Source organism: Chenopodium album, chromosome 1 (genome assembly GCF_948465745.1).
Source record: "Chenopodium album chromosome 1, dcCheAlbu1.1, whole genome shotgun sequence".
Taxonomy (NCBI): domain Eukaryota; kingdom Viridiplantae; phylum Streptophyta; class Magnoliopsida; order Caryophyllales; family Amaranthaceae; genus Chenopodium; species Chenopodium album.
The window spans coordinates 76,339,817-76,366,195 of NC_137834.1; the positions used below are offsets into that span (position 1 = coordinate 76,339,817).

Here is a 26,379-nt window from a genome sequence, read left to right on the forward strand (position 1 = left end):
TCCTCTTTTTTTTTTTTTTTTTTTTTTGCTTTTTTTTTTGGACAAATTAAATTATAACACGTGTACATTAATCTTAATAAAAAAATTTACTTATTCAACCGGTTACAAGTTACTTGGGATCATTTTGAGCGGATTGAGTATAAAGGTGGAATTATTAAAAAAAAAAAAAAAAAAAAAAAAAAAAAAAAAAAAAAAAAAAAACCAAATGTGGGATTATTCATCACGGATACCCTAAAGGTGGGATTATTCCCAGCAATTTTACCAAAAATAAATCAAATCCATGTGGGTGTGAACTGTGAAGAGAGATTATATATGAAATTATAATATCAAAACAAATCCTACATGATAATGATTACATAATTCAAAGACAAGATCAAAGATATTTAACTTTAACTACATAAATAGTAATTGGGTAGAATTCAAGAAAACGAAGGTAGTACAAAGATTAAATACATGTACATAGGACCTAAATATTTACAACATGATTGGCCTCGCATCCAAGCCAATGTCAATATGTGTGAGTGAGGACAAGCTCAATTCCCTGGCGCAGTCATTGGCAACTTCATGTTTGACATTACTTGTGCAGTGGAGTTTGTGTACAAATTTAGCTACATGTAAGCAAATATTGAATACATCAGATACTAAGTAGTACATTGTAACCATTCTGTATGAAACAATCTCTCCCTTTTAAACATGTTTCATTTGTTTTCGGTAGCAAGAATAAAAAAAAAAAATCAATAAAAGTAACACAGGATACAGATCAATGATAAATAGTTATTGGGGCAACTTTGCAGAAAGTACCACAAAATGACAAAAGTAAGATCATGAATAGAGTAACACAGGAACAGCAGAAAATTCATACAGATCAATGATAAATAGTTATTGAGGCAACTTTGCAGAAAGTACCACAAAATGACAAAAGTAAGATCATGAATAGCCTAAAGGCTAGGGGTGTTCAAAAAGCCCTGACCCGATAAATTTAACCGGGTATTTTTTCTGTTTTTCCCAAATTTAATGGGCCGGGTACCCAACCCGGAAAAAAGAAGCTTAGCGGGTTGGGTCATAGGCCGATCTTTGTGTTAAGTGGGTACCCGCTGACCCGTTAACATTTTTTTTTTTGGTTAAATACAAGGTTATACGGAGTATATATTGTTATTTGCTAGACAATTAGGTTTTATGTGTACAACCGCCACACTCTCTCTCCCTCTCCTCCCTCTCTCTCCCTCTCCTCCCTCTCTCTCTCCTTCACTGGTCACTCACAGTCACAACTCACGCGCAGTACGCCACCCACCTCCTCTTCTCTTTCTCTCTCTTCTCTTTCACTCACAAACGCAAACAAAACCCAGCAAGAATCATCATCAACCCATTAAGAATCGTCATCAACCCACCAAGAATCTTGGTGCCTTTGCTATTGCAGTTGAATCCCACCGCAAGAGAAGGAAAAAATTAGGAGGGAAGAAGATGGTTGATGATGATATTTGATGGTTGGTATTGATGAATGATGATATCATGATGTAAAATCTGGATTTTGTTTTGATTTTTTTATTTATTTATTTTTTTAATTAAATCTTTAATAAGGATCTATTGTTAGTTGTACTTAACTTCTTCTAATTGTGTGTATTTTTTTAATTGTACTTCTAATTGTGTGAGCTCTGTGAAGTTTGGGTAGTATATTTTGGATTATTTATCATTTTTCACATTTTGAGCAAATTATTGTTCTCTCAAATCCGGGTACCATATGACCCGACCCGAGAAAAGCGGGTACCCGAAACCTGGGTACCCGGTCTTCTCGGGTCGGGACATGGGCCGAGTATCAAACTACCCGAAGATTCGAGTACCCGGATTTTCAGGTACCCGAAAACCCGGGTATCCGGATATGAACATTCCTACTAAAGGCTGCAACAAAATATTGACTCCATTGATATATGATGGGATGATGCGATGCTAACATGGGATTGCTTTTCCCACCCGTATTGATGTAATGATATGCACCGGTTTTTTTGTTTACTTTTATGGTACATTCTAAGGCGACTTGTTGAGCAAAATAGCCAAACTAACCATCATTGAGGCTAAAGTTTTATCCCCGTAAGACCATCTCCAATGGTGATACTCAACTTTGAGTAATGAAATACAAAATGAGTTGTTTTTTACCTCCATGGTGATACCCAACCCACTTCTCAATTTAGCAACTCATGTGAAGTCTAATTTCCCAATGGTGAGACTTTCTAAAGTATACTAATGTCCCTTTCAATTTATGGCCCACCAAATCATATTTTAAGTATTTTTTAGAAAAAAATAAAATTAAAACTCCAAATGAAAGTTGCTAATTTTAGATACCAAGTTATTGGTATCCTTTGCAAAAGATACTCTCTCTCTCCTAAAAATACTCACTCAAGTCTCACTATTGGAGAGGGTGTACGGAGGGAAAGTCACTCGTGGTAACCTCGAGACATAGTGATATGTGAAGATATCGGTGACATTTTAGAAACACCTATGGTCCTGTTGCAACTTGCAAGTCCCTTAGTAAAAGCAATATCATATTATCATTAGTGATATGCATCTATTATGCATTTTTATCTAATTTACAATTTTTATAAGATTTTGGTAAGAATTTTTTTTTTTTTTTTTTTTTTGGTTATTAAAAAAAATTTAGCATGGAGGAGGAAATTTTTTGTGGATAACTATACGGATTACCGAATAGTCACTTTTGATTCATGTAATTAACCCACTTATGGAATTGAGGCTTTAACTGATTAATTAGGTTCAGAAGCAGTAGCCAAGTTTCATCTATTGTATTCCAACCCCACATTAGTTTATCTCTCACATAGATTAAACGCTCCTAACCTTTATAAAAAAAAAAAAAATACCCCCCCCCATAAACAGTCACCAAGTAACTCCGCTTGTAATTAGTAGCATTCAATGTCGTTGGTCTCGCCTGAATAAAAAAGGAGGGTTGCGGTAGGTTTGTGGCAACCACAAACTTAGCCACATCTTATGGACATTAATCAAAATTTGAGTGTCGTGAAAGCGTTCCCTACTCAACAATGCGCTACACTTCACGCTGGTTGTGGTTTCGAGTATGCAAGGGTTTCCACATGACAAACGAACACAAGTAAAGAAGCTAGTCCAAGGAATGTCGGATGTTTTTTGTACTTGGAATATCGGCTCTTTGATCGGGAGGTTGGTTAAATTAGTAGGGGAGGAGAATTTACATAATGTGCCTATAAGAAACTAAGTGGGTTGGACATAAGGCAAAGTAGCTCCATGGGGTTATAAGTGGCAAAAGAAATCTTAGGAGAATTCAAAGGAAGCATGCCACCTAGTAAGGACCCATCTTGGTGACAAGAAGAAGTGCATTTAGCGATTAAGAGCCAACGCCAATGCCATAAAATGTTGGGAAAATAAAGAGGTGATGAGAATTATGAGTTAAACGAAATGCCAGAGCGGAGGTGAATCGAGAAATTTAAGCAAGCTTGGATACGAAGCAAAGGGAAAGAGGCATCTATAGACTAGAAGACACAACACACAAGATATGGGAAAGGTCAAATGTGTGAAGGATATTGACCAAAAGGTTCTTGTTGAAGACAAGGAAATAAAGCACAGATGGAGGTCTTACTTTGATAGCCTATTCATTGGAGATCGAACCCAAGGTAATACAAGTGTCCATCATGATATGGTTAATTGGAAGCATATGAGAATGACTCAAAAGGGAGAAGTCAGAATGTCACTAAATTAGATGGGATTGAAGATATCATTCCTATTAAGGTTTGTTGATGTTTGGGAGAAAGAAGAATTGAATGGTTAACAATTATTTTCAACAAGATTTGGGGATGTAATTAGATGTATTTGGTATGGAGGAAAAGTACTTTAATACCTTCGTATAAAAACAAAGGTGATGTCCAAGATTGTGTAAATTTCAAACTTATGAGTCATACTATGAAACTTTAGGAGCAAGTGATAAAAAAAAAGGTTAAGGAGAAGTGTGAATATTTTTGAAAATCACTTTGGATTTGAGCATGGAAGATCAGCTATGGAGGCAATCCATCATTCCATCTTAAGACGCCTAATGGAGACCTATCGAGGAAAAAAAAAAGGATTAGCATATGTTTTTTATTGATTTGGAGAAGGCCAACGATAAGGTGCCATTCGAATTTATTCCGATTAAGCTTCCATCCTATACTCTGGAAATTCCTCTATTATGATTCTGGAGCATCTTCGGGGTTAGGTATTGAAAGGGAGATTCTTTGGTGTACGAACCACTATTAAGACCGATCAAAAAGCTTACTATTACTATTGGAGTTCATTAAGATTCTACATTTAACCTTTTTCTTTTTGCTATTGTCAACAACTCATTGTCAATTCAAGATGATATACAATGGTGTATGATTTTTGTTGACAATACAATGTTTATTGATGAGACAAAAAAAAGGTGTGGAAGGTACGTAAACATTGTGAAGACAGGTTTTGGAATCTCATGGCTTGAAAGTTAGACATACAATTTGGAATGTAGCTTTAGCGGCGTGAGAAATAGGGAAACAAGGTTGCTCACCTTGGATGAAAAGATTGTCGAAGGTTCATAGTTGGGATATGTTATTCAAACGGATGGATAATTGGATGTTGATATAGCTCATAGAGTCTAAGTAGGTTGGTTGAAGTGGAAGAGTGCGATAGGTTTTATGTGATCCCAGCATGACTCATAGATTAAAAGGTTGCTTCTACCAAACGGCAATAAGGCTTGCCTTGGTAAATGCTACATAATGTTGGACGTAAAGCATTGCCACGTGCACAAGATGACTGTGGCAGTGATGCATATGTTGTGATGGATGTGTGGCCATACAAGAAAGGATCGATTAAGGAATGAGATAATTAGGAAGAAAGTAGGGGTTACATCGATTAAGTACAAGATAAGAGAGATTTGCTTAAGGTAAGAAGAAGAAGACCAAGTGAGGCTTCAGTTGTAAATGTTGAGACCGCAAGGGGTAGGGAAAGACCTAAGAAAACTTGGACGATGGTGATATGAGTGCTTTGGGAGTTGAGGAAAATATGGTGTTGGATAGGGCGGTATGGACGGAGAAAATTCACGTCAGAGCATATCATGGTTATACATATACATTTGTTTATTTTATCTTAGCATTTATTTTTATTATTTTACTCAATTCGTATTTTATAAACTTTATTGTTTTCATTTCCTAAAGTTTTCTCAAACCGTTGTGTGTTTTACTTACAAATTATTACTGTTTTGGGTATTTTTGTCCCTCGGGAGAGTTACAACTCGAACACTGGTCCACCGGTGCATGTACCTGCAAAATAACGGAGACTCAAAATAACGGAGACTCTAAGTGGTTGGAGCTCTGCCTCCGATGATCAAATTAGAACGCGTTAGAGAATGTAAAAAAGGTGCGGAAAGTAAGGTGAGATCTTCTCGGATTACGAGATCAGGTGTTTTCTCTGATGTAAGAGAATGTAGGGTAGGCTGTAATAAATTGTAGGTGTCCCCAAAATGGGGGTAAACTCCCTATTAGGGTCATTGGTAAATGTGTCCCTGATTAGGTCACTCTGACCTAATTCTGTTGGGCTGCGCCGAATCACGGCTTTCTCGAGATTTGGGCCCTGAAGGCCGCCTTTTCTCCCAAATTCTAGGAACGCACGTGTCAAATGGAGATTGGTCCAATTTGGATTAATCTAGGTTTGCCACGTGTCAGCACTTGGTTAGCTCACGTGGCTTGGGTAAACTTGTCGTGGATCCTAAAACGAAGCTCGTCCGACAAAAGAAAAGAAATTACGGCGAGAAAAGAAGTCAAGCGGCATTAGATGCTGAGTTTATTCGGCCATGTAACTTCCCTGATTGGGTTGCGAATGTGGTGCTTGTGAAGAAGTCGAATGATACCTAGCGCATGTGTGTAAACTCTTCATTGGATTCGGCTTCTTAATAGTCGGTCGGTCCTTTATCTCCATGAAGGTGGAGTGACAGTCTTTATTAAACTCATACCTTGGGACGTACGGTTTGAATTCTTTCTTTTTCTTTTTAGACGGCGATGAGACTCATCAACTGCCAAACTTCTTTTCTGCCAGCTAGAAGACTGACTCTCTTTTTGTTTGTCAAATTTCTTGGAGTCTGACTGATAGCTGGACGAGCAGAGGTCGGTAGCTTGAATAAAGCTCTCCGCCTCTATCGATGCCTCTTGAGGGTGAAGACCCTCTTTCGGACAAGGTCGAACTTAAAAGTCGACCCATCCTTCAGACCCTTGAAGAAGTCCGTATAGGCTATCTCGTCAACCCCTGAATATGGATTCTTACTAGACTGAACCGTCTGACATAGGAGCGAATCCCTTCCCTCTCTCCCTGTCTTATGGTGCTCAAGTCAAGACTTGTTTTCTTAGCAGGGATGTTCATTGAGAAGTTGGAGGCAAACAAGAAAGCAAGCTTCCTGAAGCCGTCAATGCAATGCACCCGGCAGATTGCCGAACCATTGTTGGGCTATGCCCTTCAAGGTAGCCCGCAAGCATCGAAGCATCGACACAACATAGCATCCTCCTAGGCATGAGGTGATTCTGCGGGTTGAAGGTACTATCATAGGCACCAACCAACACAGTTTTAACCTTGGCCGGCTGTGCCACCTCGGTTATCTCCTTGGTGAACGCAGAAGTTTATTCACCATGAGCAGACGGAGCTGTGAGTTCAAAGGTTGGACATTGTATGCCGTCTGTCCTCCAAAGAGGGTCGGCTGCATGAAATGAGGGGTGCATGGCCCGTATGCCATCTTGGGCATATACGGGGCATTCCCAATCATTCGAGGGCCATAATGGACGAAATTGCCGCCTGTATGGCTCTCATGCAAGGATAGAGTATCCTTGCAGATGTATTTTGAAACTGTTTGGAAAGCTCGATGTAGAGGCTGACTCAGACAGTTTTCACTCGATGACATGTCGAGCATCGGGAAAGGTTTTCTTGTTGTCATCCAGCTAAACGGCACGGATGACCTTCCTTGTGCTCGTCGGGGCAAAAGGATCTTTGTCCAGTCTTTTCCTTTGGATGTGGAGTAGGCTGCCTCTTTGAATGATTTCCTCTTCATAGCTTGATGCAAGAGCCACCATCCTCTCAGGCCTTGATCTCACCCTTGAAACTTGTCGTGAATTTCATGAGTTCGTCTCGGGTTTCTGGAGCCTGACCCCTTGTCGCCTTGGTATTACCAAGCGGTGGTCCAGCATGCTGGTACCAGCTTTATGGATGTGTTGGGCAATGAGTAACCCGTCATAGGCCATATGTTTCGACGTCCACATCGTGGTCGTCTTCATGGTCTGTAAAGACCTCCCATCAACCGTAAGACGGCTAGTCTAGTGGCATTGGCGGAGCCACGTTAGAACATGGGGGGACAGCTGTCCCCCCATATACAGTTTAACTCTATAAATAAAAAACGCTTACTGCAAATATCACAATTATGCTCATGGTCTAGTGGTTGCCTTGTGGATATGCCTTACTCTTGGTCTTAGGTTCGAAACCTAACCTTACATTTTACAGTTTTTTTCTCTGCCTTTTGGATTACTCTAGTGTTAACAATTTTTTTATTTTTTTATTTTTCCCTATTTCTTGTTATAGGAGATTTTTTTTCCCATTTCTTGTTGTTGGGTTTCCTTTTATAGTAAATAATTTGTATATACTTAGTTCAACCGTTGCTATATAGTGATTATTAATAGGTTATTTTATACAATTCTTAACAAATACATACATATCTCTATATTTTTTTTATTTAATATTCTCTATAACTAAGTGTGCTTAAATTCCATTTTTTACATTTCTAATAGATTATGATTAATTAATTGTTCGTAACTAAATCTTAAATTTTATTTATATATAGTACATTTGTAATAATATGATTGATTTAAGAAAGTTGCGTTTATTTTTAACTATTTAATTAACTTTTTTTGGAAACAAACTATTTAATTAACTTAATGATAAGGTAATTGCATTGATTCATATTTATTAATTATTGAATTACATATATATAAACTTGGAATTGGGTTTACAAACATAAATTTACATATATATACAATGAAGTTTGTTTTACTCCTCTTTTGTCGGAATAATTGTCAATGTGATTTCGGATAAATATTAATCAATTTATGTTTTCAATTTTTCTCTTGAGATTTTTGTCGAAACATAAAACCTCCGAAATTTGTCCCCCCGGAGAAGAAATCCTGGCTCCGCCACTGTCTGGTGGTGGTACAGACTCTTGAACCGTCTTTGAGGTACTCTCCCCACAGGTGGTTAGAGCTCCGCCTCCGACAATCAAGTTAGAACGTGTTAGAGAATGTAAAAAGGTGCGGAAAGTAAGGTGAAATCTTCTCAGATTACGAGATCAAGTGTTTTATCTGATGTAAGAGAATTTAGGGTAGGCTATAATAAATTGTAGATGTCCCCAAAATGGGGAGAATCTCCCTATTTATAGGGTCATTGGTAAATGTGCTCCTGATTAGGTCACTCTGACCTAATTCTGTTGGGCTGCGCCGAATCACGGCTTTCTCAAGATTTGGGCCCTGAAGGCCGTCTTTTCTCCCAAATTCTGGGAATGGCACGTGTCAAATGGAGATTGGTCCAATTTGGACTAATCTAGGTCTTCCACGTGTCAGCACTTGGTTAACCCACGTGGCTTGGGTAAAAATTACCCAAAACAATTACCACTACTTTAAACTTTCTTAAATTTTATTCTTAGTACTCCTTTAAAACTCTCTTAAATTATATTGGGATGCTCTTTCTTTTTCTCACTTTACACACCTTTTTCAAACTTTTTCAACTGTTTATTTTATTATGTCCTCTTTTCATGGTTAAACGATTCCTTATGACGATTCACGATAATCAACCCCGATCATTTGGGACTATGGCTCTATTATTGTTGTTATTGGAACAATCACTAATTAGGATGGTCATTTTCGGAAAGGCTATTATAGCTATTTCACTAACCTTGTGGTTACATTGAAATTTAATTGAATGAATGAATGCAAAAGGCTAAAGACTCATAAGTTAAATGATGTTTGATATTAGAGATGATAAGATAGTATGATTATGCACAATGTTTTTCAGTTTTCACCTCAAAAAGTGATAGTGATCAATTCTCCCTCTAGTGATGCACGGATCAAATGCGGATAAAGTAACCGAATGTTATTCAAAAACTAGTAATTATTAGGCAATAATCAACAATAGAATTATGGTTCCAAGCAAAATTCAGAGGGCACATGGTGTTCTCTCATATATGGTAACAGAGATTTCATCAAAGAACGATTAGTTAAAAGTTACAACTGAGGCCCCACCAGAAATGGGGTGTAAAAGTTAAAGGGTAAATAATTATGGAATTGTATTCTTTGCCAAGATTGAGTATAATCTTTTAGACCAACTTCCCCTCGAATAACATATTATCCAACCTCCCTCCCCTATAGGCTATAGTAACAAATATCCGCTTACAGTCCAACTTGGCATTTCCATTAGCCTAAATTTTCTCTCGTCACAAACTTACCTAGGCTTTCTTTTCATCCCAAATTCTCTATCTTCTTCCTTCCATGCCCATGATTGCAATTTGAATTTCAATTTGTTTTCAGATCTGGTATGCATGATGAAATTTTTTACTTCAATAATTTGTTAAGTCGATTTTTATTTATAATATATTTACTTCAATTTTTATGTTGATTTACGGATAAAAAAAAAATAAAATAAAAAAAAATTATTTACTTGATTTTCAATAATTAGATTTTTTTTAAAATAATATATATATTACTGCAATTTTTAACTTCATTTTCTTTTCTTCTTCTTTTTCTTCATTTTGAATAACAATTGTATACTTCCTCTGTTTTTTTTATATATATAGTTGACACCATTTTATTATCACGCTTGCCAACGCATATTTTTAACGCTTAATAACTTCAATTATCTAACATTGTAAAATTATAAAAAGTGGGTATTAATAAAATATACATATAGACGATTCAAATAAGATCCCACATGATTAAATTTTATCGTATCTATAAATCACAAAAGCGAGTCAAAGTGTAGTGTGTGAATAGTGTAAAAGTCAAGCGGTGTGCAACGAGCCCACAACCACCACCAATCACAATGGTGTACGGCAGGAGACCAAGGGAACAGAGACAGCAGCAGAGCACACAACCAGCAGCAAAGAATGCACCCTAGCAGCACCAACGGCTCAATAGAGCAGCAGCAAAGCAGGGGACTTTTGGATTATTTGCCTTTTAATTATGTATGGCACTAGAAGACAAGTAGTAGTAGTTGTAGCCTTTAAGGCCTTGGCCAATTATGTAATAGAGTTAAGTAGTATAAATAGTAGAGAGAGAGAGGAGAAGAGTATCCAGAAAATTGTATTGAGTTTTGGAGAGTGATGGCCTAAAGCCATTGTCACACTTTACAAGCTAACAGCTTTATTACGCAATACTACTACTACAATCTTTCCCCTAATTTTATTTGTGAGACAACTTGAGCGTTCCACTTGGCATCAGAGCAATGGCTCCGACGCCGCTGACGGTGACGCCGGAGAGGGTGGCCGCGCTGGAGGAACGCGTGGAGGAGATTCTCGAGAGAATCGGGGACGGTGAGAACTCGATCCAGAAGACGTTGAAGAGGGACCAAGACACGTTTTTTGAGGAGATAAGAACCATGATGACGGCTCTTCAGAACAAGGAAGGTAGCCATCATTTTGGAGGTGAAAACTTCAATGAGACGCCGTTATGTAATGGTGGCCTGAGGTTCGGCAACTGGGAACCGGAAACGGTGGAGGAATGCGCTATTTCAACCAAAGCAACCGTGAAGGTAGTGGGAACTGGAGGTACAGGAAGTTGGAGATGTCGTCCTTCAATGGCTCCGACCCAACCCAGACGGCTGGTCCAGGGAGAACAGTTTTTCCAGTTCTATCGATTAACGGAAGCGGAGAGGCTTCAGGCTGCCGTCGTGGCCATGGACGGAGATGCCCTCCTCTGGTATCAATGGGAGAGCCGCCGGCGACCCATGGTCGGCTGGGAAGACGTGAAGAGTCGAATCTTGACTCAATTTCGGCCCGTCAACGCAGGTACACTTCACGAGCAATGGCTCGCCGTGAACAGACAACGACGGTGGTGGAATATAGGAGAGCATTCATTGAGAAAGCATCACCTCACCCGGATATTCCCGAAAGCTTGATGAAAGGGCAATTCATCAATGGCCTCAAGGAGGAAGTGAGAGCCGAGATCCGGATGCTAAACCCTTTAACCCTGGAGGATGCAATGGACCTAGCGTTGCGGGTAGAAGAGCGAAACCGGGTCAGCAGCATCAAGAAAACGGGCGGGGCCTTTGCCAAACCGGGCCCTTACTCATATTTCAACAAGAGCCCAGCCAACACTTTACTGGGTACTGGGCCGGCCCAATCCACAACCCCTTCTCAGCCCACCCTTAACCAAACACGAGCCAACCAACAAAACCCCCAAAGTTCTGTTAATTACCCATCTACCAATTACCAAAATCAATCCTATCCCAACTCCTCTAGATTCAGTGGAGAGGTGAGACGTTTGACGGAGAAGGAGATCCAAGAGAAGCGCGCGAAGGGTCTCTGTTTTAGATATGACGGCCGTTAGACGGGACCCATGCACATATGCGCAGCAAAAGGGTTGAGTGTGCTCTTGGTGGAGGAGGACGACGAGGGAGCAGGGGAGTTGGCCGCCATCGAAACTTCGGTGGAGGAAGAGGAGTTAAATCCGGCTAAAATCACCATGAACTCTTTAGTCGGAATTTCAAATCCCAAAACCATGAAACTAATCGGGAAGATCAAAGGGGAGGTCGTGGTGGTGATGATCGACCCCGAAGCAACCCACAATTTCATATCTTTGAAGGCGGTGGAGAAGCTAGGCCTTCCGATGACCGGAGATGGGGTGTTCGGAGTATCTTTGGGTAATGGGGAAGCGATTAGAGGGCAAGGGCATTGCCTCGGAGTGAAACTGAAACTTAGTGAGGAGTTGGAAATCGAGGAAGAGTTCCTTCCTCTTCAGCTCGGTAATTCGGACGTGATATTGGGTGTGCAGTGGCCGGAGAAACTAGGAGAGGTGCTCACGAATTGGAAATTGCAAGAGCTAAGCTTCGACCTAGGAGGAAGAACTGTTAAGATCCGGGGCGATCCTAGCTTGGCTCGAACAAGGATTACACTAAAAGCTATGATTAGAACGCTGCAAAAGCAAAAAGGTGTGTTGGTTGAATGTAATCGGCTGGAGGAAACCAATTCAGACTCTGACCATGAGGTGCCTGAGTTTTTGAAGGGGGTGTTGAGGGAATTTCAGGTGGTGTTTGACAGCCCAACCGGACTACCTCCGGATAGAGGGCATGAGCATGCCCTAGTCCTCAAAGAGGGCAGCAATCCCGTTAGTATACGGCCGTATCGGTACCCTCAATTTCAGAAGGATGAAATCGAGAAGCTAATTCGGGAAATGGTAGAGGCGAGAATTATACAGCCCACCACGAGTCCTTTCTCAAGTCCCGTTCTTCTAGTGATAAAGGACGGCTCGTGGCGGTTTTGTGTAGACTACCACGCCTTAAACAAAGAAACGGTGCCCGATAAATACCCCATTCCCGTGATTGATGAGCTCTTAGATGAGCTACATGGCGCGCAAAAAGGCAGGGTATCATCAAATACGAATGAGGCCGGGTGATGCACACAAGACGGCGTTTCGTATCCACGAAGGGCATTACGAGTTCCTAGTTATGCCTTTCGGATTAACGAACGCCCCGGCCACCTTTCAATCCTTGATGAATGAGGTTTTCCGGCCTTATTTGCGCAAGTTTGTGCTCGTCTTCTTCGATGACATACTTGTATACAGTTCCAGCAGCATCTTGAGCACTTGAAGATAGTGTTGGGTACCCTCAAAAGTCACACTCTGTTTGCTAATCAAAAAAAATGCGAATTTGGCAGGGAGATTGTAGCCTATCTAGGTCACATAATTTCGAGGGTGGGCGTGGCTGTTGATCAAGAAAAGATCCGGGCTATGGTAAGTTGGCCTACACCAAAATCCTTACGGGATTTAAGGGGATTTTTGGGGCTCACAGCCTACTATCGCAAGTTCATCCATCATTATGCTCAAATTGCTTAGCCTTTAACAGAGCAATTAAAAAAGGATAATTGTGGTTGGTCCTTGGCGGCGGATGACGCTTTCCAAAAGCTAAAAAAGGCAATGACTTCCGCGCCCGTTTTGGTGATGCCGGACTTCAAGAAGGCCTTTGTAGTGGAGTCCGACGCATCCGGTTTTGGCCTCGGGGCAGTATTAATGCAAGATGGCAGACCGGTAGCTTTCTATAGTAAGGTGTTGGGGCCTTCGGGAAGGACTAAGTCGATCTATGAGAAGGAGCTTATGGCGGTGTGCTTGGCGGTGCAAAAGTGGAAACATTACTTACTCGGAAGGAGGTTCATAGTACGAAGCGACCAACAAAGTTTGAAATTCATCACACAACAAAGAGAGGTAGGAATGGAATACCAAAGGTGGGTGAGGAAACTCATTGGGTTTGATTTTGAGTTACAATATAAGCCCGGGGTGGCTAATCGGGTGGCCGATGCTTTGTCAGGGAGGGGTGAGGATGTCAATGAGGGTGAATTGGGGTCATTAGTCACGGTTCAAGGGATTAACTAGGATAAGTTAAAGAAGGAGATTCAAGGGGACGCCACAATTAAAAAAATTCAGAAGGCAGTAGAGAATGGAGTATGGGGGCAGGGGTATACAGTGGAGCAGGGGCTGCTATTATTTAAGGGTCACTGGGTTATCCCTCGTAATTCGAGTGTGAAGGGGGCATTGCTCAAGGCTTACCATGACTCTCCGGAAGGAGGTCACACAGGGGAAACAAAAACCTACTTGCGCATGGCAGGGGAGTGGTTTTGGATGGGAATGAGGCGTGACGTAGCGGAGTATGTTCGGAATTGTGTAGTGTGTCAGCGCAATAAACACTCCCAGCAGTCCCCAGCCGGTTTATTGCAACCCTTGCCTATTCCGGAGAGAGTTTGGGATGATATCACTATGGATTTCATCGAGGGTTTGCCGAGGTCTAAGGGAATTGATACTATCTTGGTAGTGGTGGATAGATTGTCGAAGTATGCTCATTTTATTGGACTCCGACATCCATTCACGGCTCAAGGAGTGGCGGAGATTTTTGTGCGAGAGGTGGTGCGATTGCACGGGGTGCCTAATAGCATCGTGACAGAGAGGGACAGAATCTTTGTTAGCATATTTTGGCGCGAACTGTTTAGGCTACAAGGGACGAAGCTCCATCGGAGCACCTCATACCACCCACAAACCGATGGTCAGTCGGAGGTGGTGAACAAGAGGTTAGAAACCTACTTGAGGTGTTTTGCAGGGGAACATCCCAAATCATGGGCGAGTTGGCTGCCTTGGGCTGAATTTTCATACAACACTTCATCTCATTCCTCGACTCATGAAACCCCTTTTAAGGTGCTCTATGGCAGGATCCTCCAAGACTAGTGCGCATTGAGCTGGGGCAAACCACTGTGGACTCCGTGGAAGAATCCTTACAAGCTAGGGATGTAATGCTTGATGAGTTCAAGTTCAATTTATTAAGAGCTCAGCAGATCATGAAGGACAGTGCTGATAAGAAGAGAAGGGACGTGGCCAGGAGACCTTATGAGAAGCTAGCTGCCAGATTTTATGGGCCATTTGAGGTGATAGAGCGAGTTGGGAGGGTGGCTTATAGGCTGCTTTTGCTCGAGAAGATGTGCCCAGCTCGCCTAACATCCCTACACAAATTACCCCAGAGTTGGAGCTTGTGGTGGAGCCAGCAGAGGTCTTGGATATTAGACCAAAATTGGGGCAGCGAGAAGGGTTGGACGTGCTCATTCAATGGCATGGCTTACCGGAGTTTGAGTCCACCTGGGAAGATGCAGCAGCAATTAACTCTCAATTTCCTCTTTTCCACCTTGAGGACAAGGTGGCGCTTTTGGGGGGGAGTATTGCAACGAGCCCACAACCACCACCAATCACAATGGTGTACGGCAGGAGACCAAGGGAACAGAGACAGCAGCAGAGCACACAACCAGCAGCAAAGAATGCACCCACTACTATAGCAGCACCAACGGCTCAATAGGGCAGCAGCAAAGCAGGGGACTTTTGGATTATTTGCCTTTTAATTATGTATGGCACTATAAGACAAGTAGTAGTAGTTGTAGCCTTTAAGGCCTTGGCCAATTATGTAATAGAGTTAAGTAGTATAAATAGTAGAGAGAGAGAGGAGAAGAGTATCCAGAAAATTGTATTGAGTTTTGGAGAGTGATGGCCTAAAGCCATTGTCACACTTTACAAGCTTTCAGCTTTATTACGCAATACTACTACTACAATCTTTCCCCTAATTTTATTTGTGAGACAACTTGAGCGTTCCACGGTGTCAACTAAAAAATGTTCAATTTTCCAAGCATTACTTCTTCATGCTTTTTTTTTCTTTTTTTAATTCTTTTGACAAATATATTACTATGGTTTTTCAGATTACTATGTAGTATTACCCATAAATTCAATCATCTAAGTTTTTAAATAGTACTTTCATGTGATTTTGTTGATTAAATGGGTGAAAATAAAAATGTGGGATTTTTGTCTTGACTGGGCTTAATAATATTGGGATAAATTTCATGTTTGTTAATCAGATTTTGCTTTCATGATTTTATTGGGATTGATCAGATTTTAATAATTTTAAGGAAAAAAGAAAAGGAAAAAAAAATGATTGTGAGATTAAGGAATTGAAATACATATTTTCCTTACAAGAATAAATTTCCCAAGTAATAAAATACCGTGTGCCAAACCTGCTATAAATGAGTCTCCTTAATAGTTTCCCCTCTAAAATTACTACCCCCTAACAAATCTTCTCGTAATCATTAACCCTCTAACCATTCCCTTAAATCCAGGTAAGCCCTAATAAAAGATATATAGAATAAAAGTATTAACGAGGAAGCAATTCACATTATCAGTTTGTTTGGATAGCAAAGTGGAGGATAAAGGGAAGGGAGGGAAGAAGAAGGAAGGGTGAGGAATGGAAGGAAAGGGAGAAGTTAAGGTTACATTTTCCCTCCAAATCTTTCCAACATTGGAAGGATTTGGTTTATTTAAGGAGGGAAAATGAATCCTTCCATTTCTCCTCCCTTCCCTCCAATATCAAAAGGTATTCAAAGAACAGAGGATGAATCCCTTCTGCTCTCTTCTCTTATTTTTGCTCCAATCCTCTCAATCCAAATAATGCGTAAAAGGAAAAAATGTTGCATAAAAAATAATAATAAAACAAGTATTTTAAATGAAGGAAAAGATAAATCTTGCACATTATATGGAAAGTCCATAAAACAATAAATCGGACTAGAACAAACAACAGATTACTCTATAATATAGAAAATTACCTCATTTACAATCGCTTCACCTTTTTTCAACAACTCTTCTTGTGTCACTGCTGCATGATCCTTTGTTGACTTGATCATTTCTTTTATGGAATCAACCTAGACATTAATAAAAACAAAAGACAACTTAAACGTCTTGAAATGTAAGATACCTATTACACCAGCAATCTTAAAAACTTTGTAACTATAGAATAGATTACCTCAGCTACCACAGTTTCAATCTTCCTTCCCCGTGTTTCTAGATCATGTTTCCGTGATTCTGCCTCCAACTTTGCATTATTCAATAACCTTGTGTCCTCTTCATGTCTCAGCATTGCCTCCTTTTCTATGAGAAGTTTTTGTTCATCCGACTGTCTAGCTGTGAAAAGCAAAGAATAAGTTGCAGGCAAAACAATGTCTGAAAAGAAACAAAGCAGCTACTCAGGAATCTCAAAAGATAAAAACCTTTGGACTGGGATTCAACTACTTTGGCTTCAAGTGATTTCTCCAGCATTTGATCATCACTCAACTTAGACTTCAGTTGCTTAACATCCTTTTCAGTAGATTTGTAAGAATTCACCTGTAAGAGTACCCAACTTTTGTCAATTAACAATTACATAACTAAGCATATACATATTTCTCTTGTATCGTTGGTGTTTGACACAAATGCTACCACACAGAGCCCAAACCCAATGGCAGATTACTGGGATGCCAATTTAAAACTATGGTATAATAAACACTAATGGATGAAAGACAGCCAAAAGATGGAAATCAGTATATTTGGCATTTACTACAATTCTTTCCAAATCATAATTTCTTATCCTTTCTTAGAGTGTTTATTAGGATACTTGGCTAATGAATTATTAAGATAATAAAGGGAACCGGAGTTGAAACTTTGGCAGACCTCTGAGGCTCAGAAGTTGTTTGCTAAACACTTCCAACGTGGCATGTACTAATTGAAATTTATGTTCTTTTTACAAATTTTCATTACTAAACTAGTGAGTAGCTTGGGATACTACATCTGTAGTTGTGCAAGTGCTAATTTTTAAGAACATTTAATAGTGTGTATGTAGTATGTATATTCCACACTTTTATAGTATAATATTATTTAGTGTGCAACATTAAAGCATAATTGACTATTTGCCTAGATGGTTAAACAATAACATTTCTTTAAAGAGGTCAAGGGTTCAAACCTTCTCATCCATATAATTTTTTCCAATATAGGGCGTGTTCGGCGTTAGCTTTTGAGTAGCTTTTAGGTAGCTTTTAGTGGTTTGACTTGGTCAAACCACTACTCAACAAAAAATGTGAGTGTTTGGCAAAGTAGTGGTTAGGGTAGCTTTTAGTGTTGGAGGTAGCTTTTGTGAAAAGTTAGAAATATTAGCTTTTGAAATTAGAGGTAGCTTTTCAAGTAGCTGTTGAAAATTTAATCTATAGTTTTAAAAATAAAATATTGATTTTTATATGTAACAGCTAGTCAACCACTACTTTACTGAACACTCATATCTAAATTATTTATCTTCACAGCTAACAGCTACCTTCACAGCTATATTTTGCCGAACACGCCCATAGTTGAGGCAACATTAAGTATTGTTAGAGGTGCGGATGATGTGGCATATTGAGGTGGCATAATAAGGAGTTGAGTGACGTGGCGTGGCGTAGCGAATAGGTCTACGTGGCGTAGAGACGTTTTTAGAAACGCCTTTTAATATATTAGTATAGATTTTAAAATTTAATTATATTAAATAAAGAATCTTAATATTCAATTTCAATAACATTCTATCATGAACCCTAAAAAAACATGCTACAAAATGCACAAAAGATAAAGATTTGAGTCATTTTCGTAACTCTTATATAGCATGAATCTCTTCACTCTTTCCCCTACAAACTTTAAAGATTTGGTAAAAGGGATGCAGGTACATTATTTCCCTAGGATTATGTATGGTTGGGTTTTGTGTGCATCTCTACCCCTTTAACTATATTAGGTTTCATCAAAACAATTTTTAATTTCACTCCGCTCTCTTGGAGTTTTAATTTCCTCATTCCATTCAACAACCCTCATATATACATAAACACGGTACACTCCAGCCCCGAGACCACCTAATTCTTTGCAGTTTACCTTTATTACCTTTATAACATTGACGGCATAGTTTGTTATACACTTATACCCTCATTTGGCCCACTAAAACCTACCAGCTTATAGTATTATATTAAGGGAGGCCACCACAGCCTACCCACTTGTATTGTTGGGTCACTTGTCCTACCTTTACACACTCTTTCTTAGGGGCTTAATTCTCATGCAAACATAAGTGTAATTTAAGAAAATGAAAATAGTATGATTTATATTAAAGGGGCTTTGGTTTCTTTGCTTTCCTTACCTTTTCTTGATTTTACTCCTTTCTTTAAAATTGAACCCAACAATTTGACATTTGCCACTGTTCACTTTTTTTTTTTCACATTTGCCACTCCATGTATTTTAAAATTATCTGAACTTATTGTTTTTTTATTTTCCATTCCTTTGTATAAATAATTAGGATATTGTTATTTGGATGGAGGAGCAAAAACGTTCCTCACAACGACAATGTGTGTGTGTGTGTGTGTACATTATATTTTGGGATGATGATATTGTTACTATTTTAATGGTTGAAGTTCTTTACACTTTCTATTTTAATGTGTTCCTTGACTTCCTGATAGTTATTTACACATTTACATTATTCTATTTTCGACAAACCTCATTAAATAATTTACCCACATTACCCCTATATATTTACCCCTTTCATTTTTTTTTAAAAAAAAAATTACCCCATTTTATCACTTTCTTTTACTTATCTTTTCCTATATTCACCTACCTTTTTCCACCCTCTTACTTTGTCCACCTTTTTTTCCACATAATCACCACATCAACATACTCTCTCCAATTATCTTAATTTGTGTGCAAACTGTAGCTGTAAAAATCTTATGGGAATAAAAAATATATATTACTTCAGCTGGCGGAATAATCGAATATATGCCTAGGATCTATATCTCTTACATTCTGAAACAGATTAAAATACAAGACTGATTACAAGAAACAAACCTGTTCTTGTATTGCTTGCATCTGAGCCAACTGCTTTGTCATTTTCTGCGAAGCCTGAGATAAGCAGCACATAGGGTGACTTGTGAATTGCCTTCCTTAAAATTCTCTACTTCACAAATTCATAGCAGTCCAACTTCATTATGCACAATGCATGGAGGGAAACAGAAACTATTGATACTTGTGGCAAATTTTTTAGTTAACATGAGCAATATATTAATCGTGTAGCATATTAACATAATCATAGTTTTAATGGCTTAGTATACAGCCAAATTCTAAATTAACAAAAAATATAGCAGTCTAATCTTGAAAATTAGAAAACCAAAAGCATAAAAACCACATCCTTACCTCTTGATGTAAACAACGTAGTATTTCAATCTTCAATTTCTAGAAAAATAAATCATGCTAGAACTTATACTACCTTTAACAGTTAAAAGTACAATAAGTTTCATCTCTCCAATCAACAATCAACAAGGCTACCAATCAAATCATTTCATGTCAACAAATCAAAGTATTCTACACAGCCAACTGACGATAAATTAGTCATCTCTAAGACAAGAAATGACAATAAATCAATCATCTCTAAAACAAGAAATGAAATCAGTACGCAAGCCATGTGGAATGAACAGAGATGATTATATTAAATAAAATAAAATAAATTAAGGTATGCAAGGTTGCAAACTATGAAACTAATATGGAAAGCAAAGACAAATATTACAAATAAATCTTAAAATTAGATCTGCAAGCCATGCGACACAATGCATAGGAAATGATCATATACCACAAACAAAAATAAGACTATCACATATTACCTTTGTATAAACCTCCAAAACTGTAGTCTTTTCTTGAAAACTTTGGAAAGCTAGCCTTTCAGAATCTTTTGCCTCCATTTGAACTACTTTTTTCTCCTCTAACGTCCTCTACCATATGTAAGAAGTGAAGTGATTAGTTCCAAGACTTTCAGAATATCAGATGAATATAGAACATAACAAAATCAATTAAGATAATATTCCGTTGCACATCTGCTTCTCCACCCCACCCCCCCCCCCCCCCTCCCGTCCCAGCGGCCTTTAAAATTAATTATACTTGTATGTAAAAGACCCAAGGAAAGGAGAGAAAGAAATGTTAACATGTTTGGATGAAATATATTCAAGGCACAAATGCCTCAAGTGAGCATCTAAAATATAATCATACAAAGAGACCTTATAAAACACAGCTTCAAAAGCAGGTACTATATATATAGTTTAAAACATCTCGATCAGGGAAATCAAGTTGATCGTTTTTAGCACAAACGAAAAGTATTGCAAGGAAACCAACATATCTATTAATCCAGAGTCATATCAGATGGGAAGAAATAATATTTCTGATATCCTCATGGATAAATGTGCAGTACTATGGTGTATCATATTAAAACAGCAAGTTACGTGCATGATTTTCCTCATCATGTGCATTGTCAACACACTTACGCACTCTATATAATACTTCTTTATATTTTTTTCAACAAAGAAAATAAATTAGTGGGAGGAAGAAGCTGAAAAGACAGAGCCCAATTGATCCTATATTCTTAATAATTAACAAATCTTGATGCGCTGCTCAAGATGTCAAATTTCATGAAAACTTTTTTAAGAGCCAAAAAAGAGTACCAGACTATGTCTTTAGACCATAACATTATAGAGATACTTTCTTAAGCTAAAAAACAATCATGAGTTGCAGAAATAACAATTTGTAGTTCTATCAACAATGAATAAACAGCTAAAATACAGTTGAACTATAAAACTGAGTACAGTTTACAGCTGGCAGAGTTTATACCTGAAGTTTGTCTGGTGATTGCACAATTTTAGAACGTAAAGTAGCATTCTCTTGTGTAGCTTGGATGAGTTCATACTCTGACCTTTTAACCTTAATGAAAGAAAAATCAAACCTATCAGCAGTTACTTACAGAAACAAAGGGATGTTCACTACATCAAGAATATATGAAACTACTTTTGAGTTTTGACAATGTCATTAAGGGTACAATTCAAACACTATTGCACCAGATCTTGTAATAGATATTGAATAAACAAACCACTTTAAAACTAGCAAATTTATTTGGTCTATCACTTCAGCATTATATACTGCACAGTTGACTCAAGATTTGTGCTAGATATGATTGCAAATTTTTATAAACACCTGGCAACCCAGTACTATATGTTGGTTGCAAATTCACTTACAAAGCCATTTTTGCTCACTGGTAACAAAATTATAAATTAAAAGTGTGAAAAAACAACCACCTTAAGCTAGTAATAACAATGGAAGGGTATTACACGAGCACCAAAGTAAACAATGTCAATGTATAAGAAACAATTATCCCTAAGTCCCTAACTGAAAAAAAAAAAAAAATTAAAAAAAAAAAAAAAAAAAAAAAAAAAAAAAAAAAAAATAATAATAATAATAATAATAATAATAATTAATTGAGAAAACGTGATAACTTGAAAGAAGGAAACTAACAAAGTTCTTACAGTGTTTTCCAATTCTTCAGCCTTCTCCTTCATTGCTTGACGCTCCTTCCTCAAAATCAACTGATAGCTGTTGAGATTATCAAGGTTTTGCTGCAATTCCTTTACCTTAGCCTCAGCTTCTAGGACCAAAGGCTTTTCCCTTTCTCTTGCTTCATTGAATGCTGCAATTTCTTCTCCTAACTGCATTAAATATTATAATTAATCAAAACATATTTCCACCCATGTTTTCAACTTTTACGGAGATATTTTTAATAAAGCATGTCACCAGTGAAATTTTATCCTCCCGTTGCTTGCGCTCCTCTTCTAGTACATTGAGTTCTTCAGCAAATGGCTTTAGCATACCCAATTTTGAATCTCTGTCCCATTGGCAATGCATATATAACAGATATCAGAATAACAAAGATAGCTACAATATACAAATGATCCATTATTGAGAAAACACAAAGCATACAAGACAATAAAGTCACAAGTAATTACACTACTTAAACACTAACATCATTGAAACTATAGCGTAATCGACCTTTTTTATGAACATGGTAATTGTCACTACTTCCAATAAAATCACGATTCAAGTTTGCGCTGAAGGCTCACCAACTTTGACCATCAATTTGTCAAGATATGCAAGGACATACGATATCAAAATCATTGCAGCAAGATTTGTCTGATTATGGACTTTCAAAGGTCATTTTGTTAAAGTATTTATAGTTTACAAGATGTAAGGTCAAAAACCACATCACATTATTCTTCGGTGGAAACACCTTTATCGTGAAATTTTCAATAAAAACCTATTTTGGCCCCTATTTGGACCTTCACCAGGCAGCTCTCAAATATGTTGGACAATAGCCATGATATCAAAATGAGTAAGATGCTAGAAAAAGTATGTAATAGGTCATTTTATGGCCCGTAGAAAGGGCAAAGGGTTATTAAATGTATGTTACTCCCTCCGTTCTCATATAATTGACACATTAAAATGGGCATGGAGTTTAAGAAATGTGTTGAGTGAGGTAGTTTTATTGAATTGTTTATTGTAAAGTGAAGGGTTTGTTTGGCATCATTTTTTGTTTTCAGTTTTCTGTTTTTTTGAAAACCAAAAACAGAAAACAAGAAAAAGGTATTTCCACTTTTCTGTTGTCAGTTTTCAAAATTATCATGTTTTTAATAACTTTAAATAATTTTTGATTCATTATGGGACATATATTACATACTTTTAAAAAACAAAAAACCAAAAAACTGCAGCAATGCCAAACGAACCCGAAGTTAGTCGAATGTTATTTTATTCATAGATATAGTGCATGGGCCATAGTAAAGAGAAGTTAGTGAAGTGGGGGTAAGGCTTATTTTAATATAGACCTTAAAAGTGATGGGTCATTGTGTAAGTTAGAAAAACAATTAAATATTAGTGGGTCCTAGCCATTTTCAGTAAAGTGTCAATTATTCGGGAACGGACGAAAAAAGGAAAGTGTGTCAATTATTTTAAAATGGGGGAAATAATCAAATATCAAAAAATGCTTAATTAAGTGATTATTAAACAAAAAATTGTAATGATTGTAGTTTATGACAATTTCAATGATATTAAGATAGAAATAACAGTCAAATTTAACAACGTTACACCACAAAAATTGAACAAGCAACTTGCCAAATTCAAACCGGCTAAAAAGGCAGATACTTCCTATGTTCCTCTATTATTGCAACATAGGTGGGGGATACAGATTTTAAGAAGAGGAGAAATAAAGAGGAATAAAGATTTGGACCCACGTGATGAGGAGAGACAAGGAATTTGTTGCAATATTTGTGAAACTTCCTAAAATGGTAACTATTGCAAATTGCAATATTTCTAGAACGGGGGAAGTATAATCTTTAGGTAAATTTGGTTTTGACTTCCTTTCTTTTATCTCTTTATTAAAAAAAAACCACCTTTATTAATTTTTATGTTTTTTTTATATATTTAGGGGCCGTTTGGTTCGCACGGGGTAATCGGAATGGAATGAACAAAGGGAAAGAGAAGGAATGGAATGAAAATACCTAAAATTTGGGGTGTTGTTTGTTTTAAAAACAAAGGGAATGAGACCCACCAGTCCCACCACCACACAACCACACAACCATATTCATTCTCCAACGTTCCCACCACCGAACCACCACCAAACCAGTCGCCACACCTCCCTCACCCTTCGCCTCCCTTCTTCGGCCATCCCCGCCCCTCGCAAAACCTTCCACAGCCCCGAAAAAACCCTAGATCGACGAGGGGTTTAGGAAGTGGCGGAGGAATGCTTTTGCGGGGAAGGGGACAGGCGGCGAGGGTCGGGGAAGGGTCGGTGAGGGTGGTGGGAGGGCTGGGCGGCGGTTTTACGAGGATAGGGAGGGGTTTTGCGGGGGTTGTGGGATGTTTTGCGGGGGAGGGGAGGGCGGCAAGGGTCGGGGGAAGGGCAGCGGTGGTTGTGGGAGGGGCGGCGGTGGTCGGGGTAGTGTCGGCAGTGGTAAGGTGGGCTGATTTCCGGTGGTGTTGGTAGGTGTGAAGGTGGTGATGTGGTGGTGTGAAGGTGGGTAGGGAATGAGAATGGAAATACCTAGGGGGGTGGGGAATGAAGTTAGAGGGATTTGGGGGAATGAATGGGGTAAAGGGAATGAAAGAAAGTGCTTAACAAACAACAACAAAGGGAATCGGGGTGATTGATTCTCATTCCCTTTCCTGAATACCCCAACCAAACGGCCCCTTAACTAATTCTTTTTTGGTTTTCCTGAATACCAACAAGACTCGGGTATGTATTTTTTCCCCTTGTATGCATATTTACAATTAATTTTTGTCCTAAACAATGTATCTTCAACATCCCCATTTTCATAAGAACAAATTGGTTAACAATTCAGATTTATTGTAAATAGCAATAAATGGGCATGAAAAAATAAAGGACAAATACATATTTTGAGTAGTGATTAACGCTTTTTTAGACGGAATTCATATACTGGAAAGCAAAACCAGCATATGAGAAAAATAAAAGGTAGTAAAATTTAATAAAATTTTAAAAGGTACTCATTTCAATAAAGTGAATGACAAAAGAAAAATAGTTTTTTTTTTTTAATCTTTATCATCTCCCAGGAAATTTTTGAAATGAAGTAATAATCAACTCAGCATAGAGCATGAACTCAGTTTCGGTGCGAGGGTGTAGCCAGTATACCACATGTTTGTAAGAGATTAAGGGCAGATTTCGCATAATTCCCTACCGTTCATGAAGGTAAGCATTATTCTATCACATTTCGCGTAATTCCCTAGAGTTCATGAAGGTAAGCATTATTCTATCACATATGGCGTAATTCCCTACAGTTCATGAAGCATACAGAATTTAGACACACAACCCAAATACCAACCCAATCTGATACCATTAAAATTTAGAAAACTAATTTGAAATATGAAATTGAACAAGTAAACAACAAGCAGGCAACTCACTTATGAAGGAAGAAGTTGATGATAGCAGAGGCAAACTTGACAGTACGATTGGAGTCGGGGCGGATCAAATCAGGTAAGGTGAAACTAATTGGGCACTCAATTGCAGCTAAAACATCCTTAATTTTCCTATACAAATTGATTGCTCTAATGGCATCAACATGCATATCAGGATTCTCGAACCGCTCCAACGCCTCGAAATCGACCTGACTAGGATCCTCCCTGCAGAAATTCAAATTGAAAATGTCATTCAAAACAGCTAAAAAATGAAATTAACAGAAAGACAAATTAGGGTAGGGTTAAAATTAACTGGAGAGAATCGAGGTGAAGTAACAGGGAAGAGTAGAGATTGAAGACGAAATTAGAAGTAGGGTTAGTGAGATCGGAATCGGAGATATTGATAATTTGGTATTCGGCTAAAATTCCGATGATTTCGGGGCGAGCCAGAACTGGAAGCGAGTACATTGATTGCGTTGTTGCCATCGAAATCCCAAACTCAAAAATCCACCACTGCTCTCAACTTCTCAAGAACCCTAAGTCTCTAACTCTTGAATTATGAGTCTAATTGTTGGTTATTTGGTTTGTTTTCACCTTTTTGAAAAGATAAGTGGAATTTTTGTTTCTTAGGGCTTGTGTAATGCCACTAATTTGAATCTTAAATTTCCGGTTTTTTTTTATTATTTTTAGTGCATATATATATATATATATATATATATGTATGTGATCATATGAGACCACATCCCTTATGTGAAAACCCTATTATATGTGAGGACTAATTATAAACGTTGGATCAATTACATGCATCGGCCACAATTAAATCCCGGTCAAACAAAACTCCTGCGTTTTTTCTCTCTCCTCCTTCCTCTTTCACGCGCTATTTTCTCTCTCCTCACAATTTCTCTATTTTCTACTCTCTTTCTCTCTGCTATTCTCTCTGATTTTTCATCACTACTCCTTCAATCTTCATCAATTCTTTGTCAAGGTGAGTTTATTGTTTATA

The 26,379-nt window shown here is 38.2% G+C and overlaps 1 protein-coding gene across 1 annotated transcript; it reads right to left on the minus strand.

Moving 5' to 3' along the window:
* Positions 1-289: 289 nt before the first annotated feature.
* Positions 290-26,008, minus strand: LOC145603862 (kinetochore protein NUF2 homolog). The gene is made up of 11 exons (XM_081659867.1): positions 25,690-26,008; positions 25,383-25,601; positions 22,209-22,299; positions 21,944-22,123; positions 21,255-21,344; positions 20,258-20,365; positions 19,449-19,502; positions 16,838-16,952; positions 16,594-16,751; positions 16,397-16,492; positions 290-608 (listed from the first exon to the last, which is right to left on the minus strand). Exons 1-11 carry the CDS (start codon positions 25,860-25,862, stop codon positions 534-536), a joined length of 1,359 nt encoding a protein of 452 aa, XP_081515993.1. The 5' UTR covers positions 25,863-26,008; the 3' UTR covers positions 290-533.
* Positions 26,009-26,379: the final 371 nt, after the last annotated feature.

Coding starts and splice junctions, on each gene's coding strand:
- LOC145603862 (XM_081659867.1), bottom strand. CDS start 25,862: ATGGCAACAACGCAATCAATGTACTCGCTTCCAGTTCTGGCTCGCCCC. Junction 16,953..19,448: donor TGCAAGCAATACAAGAACAG/GTTTGTTTCTTG, acceptor GTACTCTTACAG/GTGAATTCTTACAAATCTAC. Junction 16,493..16,593: donor TTGAAACTGTGGTAGCTGAG/GTAATCTATTCT, acceptor ATTAATGTCTAG/GTTGATTCCATAAAAGAAAT.